Consider the following 13,039-nt stretch of genomic DNA (forward strand, 5'->3'; position numbering starts at 1 on the left):
TCCTATTCATGTAGCATTCTCAAAAGGACTAACAGGCATGGCCTCACGGTGATGGCTTACACATGTCATCCCAGCACTTTGGGAGGCAGAGGCAGGTGAATTGCTTGTGCTCAGGAGCTCCAGACCAGCCTAGGCAACATGGTGAAACCATACAAAAATTAGCTGGGTGTGGTGGTGCATACCTGTAGTTCCAGCTACTCAGGAGGCTGAGGCAGGAGGATCACTTGAGTCCAGGAGGTTGAAGTTGCAGTGAGTGGAGATTGCAGTGAGCCAAGATGGTGCCACTGCACTCCAGCCTGGACTACAAAGTGAGACCCTGTCTCCAAAACACAAAACAAAACAAACAAACAAAAAATTACAGTAACAGAGAATAAATAGAGAACACCAGGGTTAGAATTTCTGGGGCGATGGAACTGTTTTGTATCCTGGTTCTGATGATGATTATACAAATCTCCACTTCTGTTAAAATTCATAGAATTGTATAAGAAATCAATTTTAAAATAAACCTTGCTGTGTATTCACTTTATATTTACATGAGAGTTATTATTTTACTTTTACATCAATTATATTCTAACACTATAGATGGAATGCCTGTCTTTATTCACTTTTTGCGTCTCACCCTAGGGGATGCTGGTGTGACCTGATGACCAACACCCCACTTTTTACTCTGCAACAAACACACCTAAACAGCTTGACACAAACATAAACATTTTCAGTATCAAAGAAGGCAATCATCATTTTGCTAAAATACTTGTGGGCTGATAAATAACGGCTTACCTGTCATTTGTGCCTCGGCAACGCTTACTTTCTCTTCTTTTCACTGCTAGCTGAGAGGCCACACTGCTAGAACCGCAGTGAGGCTGGACAGCCCTCTGGGAGAAAGTGGGGAGGATTTCCATGGCCACTCACTAGAGCAGCTTTGCAAGGAACTCAGGGAAATCTAACAGGGAAGATGCGGGAGTCAGGGGAGTCGTAGCCTTCTCACTTCTCAGCTGTGCCAAGACACAGCCTATCCTTTTCCTTAATGATTTTTTTCCTTAATAATTACCAAGGTGCAAGTCTAATAAATGATACCGCTATAGACGCCTTTTTTGTTTTGAAGCACACAGGCTCTCGGCTGACCCACAGTCACACAGAGAGATCAAGAGGCACCATCTATGGCCAAACATGACCTTCGGCAGAGGGGTCTAAACATGAATGAAACGAGAACCTAAGTTTCCAGGACCCCAGACAGTGTGGTGACTCCAGTGTGGGCTGGGAGGCTGTCCGATAACCCCAGCCGTGACCACAGACCTGCTTCCCTGCCCAAGGCCTTTAGTTCTTTTGAATGATGAGAGAAGTCTCCAGAACAGGTTTGGGTGGGACTTTGAGGAGGTGGAGTTCCAAGGAGGACAGTGCTGGCCTGTTCTGCTTGACCCTAGCTCTATAGTTCCATTTTTCCAGCAGAATTTTGTCAGTTAACCAATGATATGCAAATAAATGCTTCTGTTCATGATTTAAAAGAATTGTTGCCTTATCTAAATATCTACCACACTGCCCTCTGTGACATTTCCCTGAGGGCAGATTTTCTTACACACCCTGTTCATTATAACAGGATCTGATAATATGAAGATTCAACAGCAGCTTCTATTTTGTTACCTTATTGAGAACAAGGAACTTAAAACAACAAAAGTATCAGAGGGTCAAGAAAATCAAGAAAATGGGGCTAGGCCAGACCAGGCAGGTGAATCACCTGTTTTGTTTTGATTTTTGAGACGAAGTCTCTCTCTGTTGCCCAGACTGGAATGCAGTGGTGCAGTCTTCCCTCACTGTAACCTCAGAGTCCCCGGCTCAAGCAATTCTCCTGCCTCAGCCTCCCGGGTAGCTGGGATTACAGGCATGTGCCACCACACCCGGCTAATTTTTGCATTTTTAGTAGTGACAGAGTTTCACCATGTTGGACAGGCTGGTCTCGAACTCCTGACCTCAAGTGATCTGCCCACCCTGGCCTCCCAAAGTGCTGGGATTTCAGGCATGAGCCACCATGCCCGGCCAATCACTTGTTACATACTCATGAGTACTGAGCATCTGTTACACTAGCAGTAAGGGGCAGGAATTATTTATCTTTAAGTATTACTAGAAGCACAATGTGAAGGGGAAGAATTGGCTGAGGTCCAGATGAATTTTCTTTTTATTTTGAAGAAAAGAATAGAAAAATAATCCTGCCAACTGCTATTTGAGAATTACAAAGCTCTATATTATTTATAAGAAGTAGTAAAAGTTTTATACTTTCTAATTAAAAATTATATTTGCCGCAGCTAACGAGAGAGGTTAGTCATGTATCATTGAATGCACCCACGATATATTATGATAAAATCTCTAAGCAAAAGTTAGTATTTCCCAGAAAGATCATCTTAACCCCTTTCTCTTATTTGTAAATAATAATAATTATAAATTGGACATTGTCACATATGTAGTTAGGATTTTAGTAAATTAGAAGCCAATAGTAGGAAGGTCAATTAGAAGTGCAGGAAGCACAAACAGGTTCACTTGTTTTCTAAAATTGCAAGGTAGCTTTGTAAGATTGGAGAGCTCAATTCCAATAGTCAGTGCAATACTCAGTCACTGAATACAGTTACTATTCAGAGTTACCTACAAAACAGAGGCAGGAGTGTTTCTCACAGAGCATGCTGTCTGGTATAAGAACAAGGAATCATTTGGCATGAAGAAGAAAATATCTGATACGCCTTCGGGAAGGGCAATCTTATGAATGACTAAAAAGAGAGAATTTCCTAGAACTCCTGAAATGCAGTTTCATATTGATAGAAGCATTTCTTTTGAACTTCTTTCCCATGAAGCCTGTCAGGTTATATTAATAAGCGCTTCAGTACTTAAATAAATTTCATTTCATGCTGATGGAAATAAACACTTGGAAATTATAAGATTAACTCTGGCAAAATTAATTCTCAGAAAGAGCATCAGTTTATAGTTAAAGACAGCAGAACTTTTACCTCTCCTGCAGAAACTTTAGCAAAACCACCTCAGGAAACAGGGATTTACTGGGGATCCAAAGCTCTAAGGGCATTTTTCTACATTCATAGGTGGATGAAAAGGAGAGCAGGTAAACATATGGAATATTTGGCTGGCCCTAAGTCGTGCATTGACATTTTCAAAGTTTAATCCTTTGCTCCTTTTTGATACCATCGACTATTTAAATAGGACAAGGCTGGTGGGAGAAATACAGGTCATCAACCCAGCCCACTTGGGGTTTCAATTTAAGCAAGACTTTCTTATGTGGAAAATAATCACAATACCAGGCAGCATTCAATAAATTCCACATGAGTGATAAAGATATGAAAGTCTCCAGAAGTTCAATGTTAAAAGAAATGTTTTCAAATTGGGGGTTCTATTCCACCCAATCTATTCCAAAAGGATGGGAACAAGGCCTTGTTCAAATTAGAGATGGGATTTGCTCTGGGTAGTGTCTGATTGTGTGATTATGTGTGTGTGTGTGTGTGTGTGTGTGTGTGTGTGTATTTCTTTGTTGTCTGTCTTCCCACTAGGATGTAAGTTCTGTGAAGGCAAAGGTTTTCATTTACTGCTGTATCTCGAGCATTGGAACAATTCCAGGCATATAGAAGGGGCTCAATAAGTATTTGCTGAATGAATGAACTGTAGAAAAGAAGGTGAGACAGTGTTTGTATGTGACTAAGAAACAATATCTGCTTCTGAAAGACTTTAGTTGTCAAGATTTGGGGAAGAAACAACAGTTAAATTATGGGTAAAAAGAGAGAAGTGGGAAGTTATTTTAAAAACACAAATGTTTTAGGAAATCATTATCCTGTAGATCAAGATTGTGTGAGTAACAGAAATGTTAAAGCATTTGCTGTAAATATCTAAAAGGCTTCAGACACAAGCAGCCTGGAAAGAAGATATGAAAAAGGAGACAGGAAAACAACTAACTTTAAATGTGTGTAATAAACTCATGTTCAATCAAGTGAACATTTACGAAAACTGGTCTGAATACAAAAGAACACTGTAGATAGAACTTATCAGACATTTCACAAACAGGTCTAGTGAATGCTATTTTTAAATGTTTACATTTAAATGTCCTCTATAAGGAAAAGCTTTAGAAGGAATGTTAGATATGTTGGTTTCCGTGAAGACTAAGGAAGGAGGGAGTGGATAAACAGGAACAAATTAATCACGTCTCCTATGCATGTTTTGCCATGAAGGGGAGTACAGCTAAAGCCTTCAAAACCAAAAGTAATACGGTGCCTGGTCACCCAGGAGACAGCAGTTTGAGTTTCCACGCTGCATCGTAATGACGCTCATCAGGAAAAAGAAATCCACACTTTCCCTTTCTTTTTTCCATTTTAGAACACTTCACACGTAATTGAAGTTACTTCTTTCCCGTCTCTTCTCTCCTCTCCCTTTCAAAAATGTAGCCACTCCACGGTTCTCAATGTCTCATTCTTTGTCAGTATCTCTCACTGCTTGTATTTTTTTCCTTTATTACCTTCTTTTAAATTTTTTTTTAACTTTTAAGTTCAGGGCTATATGTGCAGGTTTATTACATAGGTACATTTGTGTCATGGGGGGTTTTTGTGCAGATTATCTCATTGCTCGGGTATTAAGCCTAGTACCCACCATTCGTTGTTTTTCCTAACCCTCTCCCTCCTCCCACCCTCCACCCTCCAGTAGACCCCAGTGTGTGTTTCTGTTCCCCTCTATGGGTCCATGTGTTCTCATCATTTAGCTCCCACTTATAAGTGAGAAAATGCAGTATTTGGTTTCTGTTCCTGCATTGGTTTGCTAAGGATAATGGCCTGCAGCTCCATCCATGTGCCTGCAAGGAACATGAGCTCTTTCTTTTTTATGGCTGCATAATATTCCATGGTGTATATGTACCACATTTTCTTTATCCAGTCTATTGTTGTTGGGCATTTAGGTTGATTCCATGTCTCTGCTATTGTCTCACTCTTTTTTTTTTTTTTTTTTTTNTGAACTTTTGCTCTTGTTGCCCAGGCTGGAGTGGAATGGCATGAACTCAGCTCACGGCAACCTCTACCTCCTGGGTTCAAGTGATTCACCTGCCTCAGCCTCCCAAGTAGCTGGGATTATAGGCATGCACCACCACGCCTGACTAATTTTGTATTTTTAGTAGATACAGCGTTTCTCCATGTTGGTCAGACTGGTCTCAAACTCCTAACCTCAGGAGATCTACCCGCTTCTGCCTCCCAAAGTGCTGGGATTCCAGGCATGAGCTCATCATCATGAGCCTTGTCTCACTCTTTTTAACATAAAATATTCTCAATGGCTTATCAGATAAATACAGTTAAAATATTTTATTCTATTTCCAGGAGTCCAGAGTTTTAATAGTCACAAGACAAGAAGGGTTCACTAGGACAACAGGGCTATGGCTAATCTGCCCCCGAATGGACCAAAGGCTAAGAAGGGAAGACAGAATGGACGCACACTGAGCCCCTAAGTGTGCCAGGCAGTGCTCAGGCACTTTCCTGACACCATCCCTCCTCTTACAGCAGCTCTTTGAGGCAGGGATCATCATTTTCATTTATAGTTCAGAAGACCAAGGCCCAGTTGTGTCTGAATTCAAAGTCTCTGTGTTCTCCTTCAGGGTTTATCGTCAAGTGGGAAGTGAGCTGCCAGAATGTGCAGAGAAAGAGGGAGAGTGAAGACAGTACCAAAAAGGAATAATTATTCTCATTTGTTTATATTTTTTCTCCCTGGGCATATTGTAAAGGAGTCAAACATCTGTTCCTTTCAACAAGCAGCATTCAATAATTGAAGTAATTTTAAATATTTAATCAATGAATATTTCTTTACTGCCCCTGATGTGCCTGATACTATTCTAGGCTCTACGGATAAAAAGATTAAAAAAAGGCATGGTCCCAGATCTCAAACAGCTCATTGTTTCGTAAGAAAGACAAATAAATCAACACAAATCAGGGCAGACAGAATCAATTCACAGAGCAGTTTCAGTTTTTCGGGTGACTAATGACTGTGTTCTGGAGAGCTAATGTATAGCATGGAGACATTATATTATGTCTAATAATACTGTAGTGTATACTTGAAATTTTCTAAGAGTGGATCTTCAGTGTTCTCACCACAAAATTACAAAAAACGAAAGGGAGCTCTGTGAGGTGATAGAAGTGTTAATTAACTTAATTGTGGTAAACATTTCACAATGTACACAGATATCAAAACATCATGTTTAAGTGTACATAATAATTCAGTGGACAGTTTTGCCTCAATAAAGTGAGAAAAAACCATAGCTAACAAAATAACTAATCAAAAACCTAAATTCACAAAAAAATGGGCACAAAATAAATGTTTACCCTGGCGTGATCACAGAAGGCTTTACAAAAACAAAATTATGAAGAAAATAAAGAATAAATAGGAACTCCAGGCCCACAAAACAAGAAAGGCTAGTCCAGGGCAGGCCACGGTTGGAGTTTGGGCTTCCTCTATAAGATGAGAGGGGACTTTATTTTAGCCAGAGTCATATGATCTGACTTTCATTTAAAAAGACGTGTAGCAGCTGGCCATGGTGGCTCATGTCTGTAATCCCAGCACTTTGGGAGGCCGATGCAGGCAGATCACATGAGGCCAGGGGTTCGAGACCAGCCTGGCCAATATGGCAAAACCCCGCCTCTAATTAAAAAAAAAAAAAAAATTAGCTGGGCATGATGGTGAGCACCTGTAATCCCAGCTACTAGGGAGGCAGAGGCATGAGAATTGCTTGAACCTGGGAGGCAGAAGTTGCAGTGAGCCAGGATTGTACCACTGCACTCCAGCCTCATGACAGAGTGAGATTTGGTCTAAAAAACAACAAACGACAACAAAAAAGGTGGGGGCGAGCACCTCCGAGGGTGCGTGCATGGAGGACGGGTTTATGGAGGGTTATGCAAAAGTGGGAGGATTTACCGTATAATAAGAAGGTTGCTGTGAATGATATATAACAAAGTCCTGAACTAGGGAAGTGAAAGTGAAAATAAAGGGAAGAAATGTTTGTAGGAGAGTTAAGACATAGAGTGGATAGGACTCTTTTGGTCATTCCGTATTAGGGATAAATGAGAAGGACTTCAAGATGATTCCTAAGCATAGGTGAGTATGGTTAACATGAACCAGCACAAGGAAGCGGGGGCAGGGGGCTTGGGAGCTGCGGTGAACAATGAGTTCAGGTTGGAACATATTGAACTTGAGGTGCCTTCAGAGTGATAGGGCAGAGGACTCTACCAGGGAACTGGACACAGGTCTGCACTCGATAGGGGTCTCAGCTTTGGAGTGGGAGCTAAAACTGTGGAGAGTAGGAACAGGAGGAAATGAAGAACCCCGGAGAACACTGGTATTTACGGTATTGCAAAGGATGAGAAGATAGCACCAAGGGCCCAAAAAGAAGGGATTTATCCATAGAACAAAGTGACATGGATCTAATGAGATCAAGATGTGAGTGCTTCACAGTGTTACAGAAAATGTCAGCGTCAAATACCACAATAAAGCAAACCAGAGCTGTGTGGCGATCAGCAGCTTGATGTTCACAAGCACACAAAATGCGTTCCCACCCAGAAGCATTGCCCAAAAGATCTAGGATTAAGAACCAGATTAAGCTGTAGGAAAAGTCAGACAATTTGTAAAAGCCAAGAGGAGCAGAAGAACCAAAAGTGAGAGCTGATGTTCACCAGTCTGAGAAAGGCATGCTTTGACCGAGGGACTGTATTTATACCAGGGTCCTGTGGCTGCTCATTAGTCAAGTGGCTTGTCCCTAGCAAAAGAGCAGAAGGCTGAGTCTTCCCCAGGGCCATAGCTGGGTGGACTACAGGGGACACTTGTTTCAGGCAGCCAATGTTCTGGCTGGCCTGTGAAAATAAGATTGTGTCTCCTGAAAATGTACGAAGAGACAGAGATTGTACTTGATTGCTTCCAGGCTTTTGAACTGGAAGGCTGCTTTGGAATTGGGGCCTGATGTGGTCCCTTAGCAAACCAAGGTCACATGCAAGCTACAGTTAGAGGTGAAGCTGTAACAAAAAGCCAGCAAGGAAGATGCTATGCGGGTGGAGAGAGAAAGAGAAAGGGGAAGAGAGACGGGCAGGCCCTGCAGTTGTCACCTGTCCCCTTGAGGACCCTCTGCGTCCCTGCACTGGATTCCTTTACATGGTCGTACAGTTGGAGTGGGTTTTGGCTCCTTGCAACTGTTTAGTACAACGATAACAACAATGGGAGCTGACATTTGTTGACGGTTTACCATGCGCCAGGCATGCGCTAAGCATTTCACATGTGTTGACTTACCTGAGGCTTACAACAGCACTGTGAAATGGTTCTATTTTTATTTCAGTTTTACGGATAAGGAAACAGAGGCAAAGAGAAGGTAACCTATTTGCTCCAGACGCATCATTTATAAGTATGGAACTTGTCGGAAATAACGTTTTCCTGCAAAAGTTTGCATTTCTGTTCTTTTGAGTAAGTGTGAATGCCTACGAGTGCCAGCCAGGCATGACGCTAAATACAGGGATGAAAAGAAAGTATTCAAATCAGTACATGTCCTTATTCTTGAGGAGCTTTTAGTCCAGTGGGAAGAAGCTCAGAGAGGCCAAAGGGCAGGGCAGAGCAAAACAAAGAAGGACAGGAAGAGAAGGACAAGGAATGGACAGGAAAGGAATGGAAAGGGAAGGAGAGAGAAGGGAAGGGAAGGAGAAAGGAGACAAGGGAAGGAGAGAAGAGGGAAGGGAGGGAGAGAAGAGGGAAGGGAAGGAGAAGGGAGGGAAAAGAAGGAGGGGGGAGGAAGGGGAAGAGAGGGGAGGGAAAGGGAAGGAGAGAAGAGGGAAGGGAAAGAGAGGGAATGGGAGGGAAAGGGAGGGGAGAGGAGCACAGGGAAGGGAAGAACAGGGAAGGGGAAGGAAGGGAAGAGGGATGGGGTGGAAGAGAGGGAGGTGAAGGGAAGGACAGGGAAGGGGAGGGGAGAGCAAGCAGAAGCTAGGGACTGGAACCACCGGAGCAGATGAGAAGCAGTGATGAGAATGCTGAGAACCAGGGACTGTAGCAACAGGAAAGAGAGCTAGAGACAGAAAATGAAGAGGTCTGGTGTGGGGGGCAAGCCACTGCCTACGCCTTGGGAGCTCCTTAGAAAGCCGAGGTCTGGCATCCTCCCCATGGCCTCCAGTGCCCCGCGGTCCCCGCAGGCTAGTCTACCGTAACTCAGCACAGCTTTCCAAAGGATCCGGGAAAGTTCTCACAGAATATGTTTTAAAAGTGTGTAAACGTGTAGGGCCAGGCATGGTGGCTCATCCCTATAATCCCAGGACTTTGGGAGGTCGAGGCAGACGGATCCTGAGGTCGGGAGTCTGAGACCAACCTGGCCAATTTAGTGAAACCCCGACTCTACAAAAAATGCAAAAATTAGCCAGGCATGGTGGCACGTGCCTGTAGTCCCAGCTACTTGGGAGACTGAGGCAGGAGCATCGCTCGAACCCGGGAGGCGGAGGCTGCAGTGAGCCGAGATGGCACCACTGCACTCCAGAGTGAAACTCTGTCTCAAGAAAAAAAAAAATGTCAACATGTAGAAGAAAGGACGTTTAAAATACACAGGCCTCAAAAGCACATTGTAATTGTCCCAACCAAGTAAGCGTGTTGTGTTGTCTTTCCTCCGCCTTGGTCCTTCTCCCATGGAGGGCAGAGACAGGGAGGGGGCAGGGAGCGCCGTGGAGGCAAAAGGGATGGGGAAACGGGGCGTGGGTCCAGGCCGGGTGTGGGTCTCCCCACCTTCAAAAGGCAGCTGTGGGACGCAGAAATCCTCACACCAAGTTGGTTACCCAGGGTTGGGCTTTCAAAGGATGGACCAGAGACTGCTGTCCCTTTTGTCATTTTTTAAATTAAAGCGACTGTAGGACCCTGTTGTTACTACAAGTGACCCGAGTTTTCAGCCGGAGCCAGAAGGCAGTTCTCTCTGGGTAAATTTTAAAGAGATGGTAGGAGACAAAAATCAAGTTCCTTTTTAATTTCATCTCATGAGTCTTGCCTGGTTCAACACACTGAGGGCAGAAGAGAGCTTCCTACTGCCACCAGCCTGGCTGGGTACTGAGGAACTCAGGACACCTTCTTACCTCCCTCCTTTTTCCTTGGTGGCGCTTTTGCTGAGAACAGTATTTCGTCCAGAAGCTGCCTCCGATTTGTCTTCTGTGGGAGACCCAAATCCGGCACTAAAATGATAACTATTTTTTCTTGTCATTTGAAAAAAAACCACAACCAATTTCAATCATATGGAAAATAACAATACATTACATTTGCATTTAGAGTTTACAAGGCATTTTTACTTCATTATATGATTTGATTCCTTTCCCCATCACGAAGCCGGGGACCCAGCGTTATTTCATCTGCAGCTAAGGAAATGAAACCCACATAGACACTAAGTCATGTGGCCCAAATCACTGCAGGTCAGCGGCAGATAGAATGTAGAACCAGGTTTCCCGGCTCCTTTTCCAGAGGTCCGACTTTCCACAGCAATGTAAAAGGCAGTTGTGCAATTGTATTACCATAAGAAGAATGAAAATCCAGTTGCCCAAATCTAAAATCTAAAACATTTTTTCACACTCAAATTAAAGGAGGAGTTATTTGCGTATAGATAAAACATTCGTTTCTTACTTGGTCTTGTCTTTACTTGATCTTCTTAAGGAAGATGAAGAAGAAATACTTCGTCCATAACCAGCATCTGATTTATCTTCCATAGATGAAGGTGGAGAACTAAAATTTTGCACATTTAAATTATATATAGATTAAAATAATCTATTTGTCAATAGGTTATTGTTTTATTTCACAAACCAGAATTTTTTCCTGAAAGTCATAGCTGCAGCTGACTTTTAACAGTGACCTGCTATTTTTAAAGTATAAAGGAGGAGTTGCTTTTTGTTTTTTTTTTTTGTTTTTTTTTTTTTTTGAGACAGGGTCTCTGTCACCCAGGCTAGAGTGCAGGCGTACGATTATGGCTCACTGCCTCGACTTCCTGGGCTCAAACAATCCTCCCACCTCAGCTGTAGCTGAGACTACAGGCATGCACCACCATATACAGCTAATTTTTGTATTTTTTGTATAGACAGGGTTTTGCCATGTTTCCCAAGCTGGTCTTAAACTCCTGAGCTCAAAGGAATCACCTGCATCAGCCTCACAAAGTGTTGGGATTACAGGTGTGAGCCACTGCCAAATGACTATTATAAAGCCTTTCATAAGCTAGAACAGAAATTATTTGTATAAAAGGTATCACATAAGTACTATATGGCTATATGGATATATATGATCATTTTTAAGAAGACCATGGAAGGTTTCATTTTTAGCTGTACCACTGACTTCTTATATCAAAGAGAAACGTTGGGTGGTAACTGTTCTCCAGCACATAGTCCTGGAGAATTGCAAACATGATTCATCTTGGTTTGCTGCTGTTTACACTTTTTTCAGTGACTCCCCAGTAAGAGGCCTTGACTTCAGAATGTGCTTGAAATTGACTGGTAGTGTGGAGTCAAAGGAAGGGAGCAGAGGGCTCACTGATTTGTGGCGGTGGCTATTTCATGGTTATTCCACGTCAGGCTATGAGTTTATGAGCCAGTGTTTATTTTCATGGAGGTGCTAGATACAGGAGAAAACAATCTGGGAATCTTTGCATATTCACATGTTGATGGAGAAACAACAACAACCACAAGTATGTGCTTCCATGCAACCCCTCTGCCTGCAAAGACTCACACATCAGATTTACTGTTGATTAAGAGTATAGCCCGTAGGTCACTTGGTTCCTGTAAGCAGAGTTCCTTCAAAGGCAGCAGTTTGGTGCCGGGATTTATCTGTAAAATAATTTCAGGGCTAAAAAGTAGTATCAGCATGAGGTCATATTTTTGAAAATGAGTACAGACAGAACATGTTTTCAGCTGTTCGCAGTGTCTAATTTCACACACACAAACACGCACATGTATACTGTGCATATATAAAATTAGAAATAGGAACCTGAAGCTTGTGCATGTTCTTGCCTTTGGGCAGGACAGAGCCAGTTCCTTATCATCGCGATTGCTTTACACTCAGCTGCTTTATGTCATCATCATCATCTTGGCCCCTGGAAGTATTTGGATTGGCAAATCCATCTATGTACCTAGGGGAGAACTGACTGCCTGCAGAAGTAACTGAGCACTGGAACAGATGACTAAAAGTGTTGTGAGTGTGTCTAAAAGTAGGCCAGACAAAGCCCTGTGCGGGCAGTTTCACCAGCCTGGAGGAAGAGGGCTAGACTAGATCAGTTTTGAGATATTTTTCCAATTAAGTTGTAGTTGAATCCCTTTCTCATCCAAGATACATTTCATGGTCCTTTGGAAAGAAGGCAAAAGTGAGCCTTTTAAAATAAGGCTGACCCTGCCATTCTTCTGCCTAGGATCCTGACATGGTTCCCGTTGCATTCAGAGTCAAGGCCATGTCCTTCCAATGTTCTCCAAGACTCACGTGACCTGGCCTCCAATAGCCCTCTGGTCTTGAGTCTGCTCTCCTCCCACTTTGCTAGCCCAGCTCTAGCCGCATCAGCCTTCCTGCTGTGCCTAGAACATGCCAAGCATATATTCATTCATGGCTCCTGCAATGGTTGTTTCCTCTGCCTAGAAAACAACCCCAGATTTGCCCAGGACTCCCCCCAGCCCCAGATTTGCCCAGAACTAAGGCCCTCACGTCCTGCAAATTTGGGCTTGGAAATGATCATCCTATCAGTGAGATCCACCTGACCACCATTTCTAAAATTGCAACCGCTCACACCTCAGGGCTCCCCAGCATTTCAGAGTGCCTCACCCTGCCTCTGCGCTGCCCTCTTCTCCCTCCCTGGTGACTTTATTTATTTATTTATTTAAGATCGATTCTCGCTCTGTCGCTCAGGCTGGAGTGCAATGGTGCAACCTCAGCTCACTACAACCTCTGTCTCTCAGGTTCAAGTGATTCTCCTGCCTCAGCCTCCCGAGTAGCTGGGATTACAGGTGCATGCCACCATGCCCGGCTAATTTTTGTATTTTTAGTAGAGATGGGG

The 13,039-nt window shown here is 43.2% G+C and overlaps 1 protein-coding gene across 3 annotated transcripts in view; it reads right to left on the reverse strand.

Moving 5' to 3' along the window:
• The window catches only part of ARMC3 (armadillo repeat containing 3), a 100,472-nt gene that overhangs the window by 19,397 nt on the left and 68,036 nt on the right, over positions 1-13,039 (reverse strand). For 2 of the 3 annotated variants that reach the window (XM_017535572.2, XM_037740974.1), the window contains 3 exons: positions 11,728-11,825; positions 10,639-10,737; positions 10,101-10,196 (listed from right to left, as the gene is read on the reverse strand). In XM_017535572.2, the coding sequence (XP_017391061.1) occupies positions 10,101-10,196; positions 10,639-10,737; positions 11,728-11,825 (293 nt within the window). The remainder of the gene's footprint in view (positions 1-10,100; positions 10,197-10,638; positions 10,738-11,727; positions 11,826-13,039) is intronic. The other variant, XM_017535573.2, reaches the window with a different exon arrangement.

This window comes from Cebus imitator, unplaced genomic scaffold (genome assembly GCF_001604975.1).
Source record: "Cebus imitator isolate Cc_AM_T3 unplaced genomic scaffold, Cebus_imitator-1.0 Scaffold92, whole genome shotgun sequence".
Classification (NCBI taxonomy): domain Eukaryota; kingdom Metazoa; phylum Chordata; class Mammalia; order Primates; family Cebidae; genus Cebus; species Cebus imitator.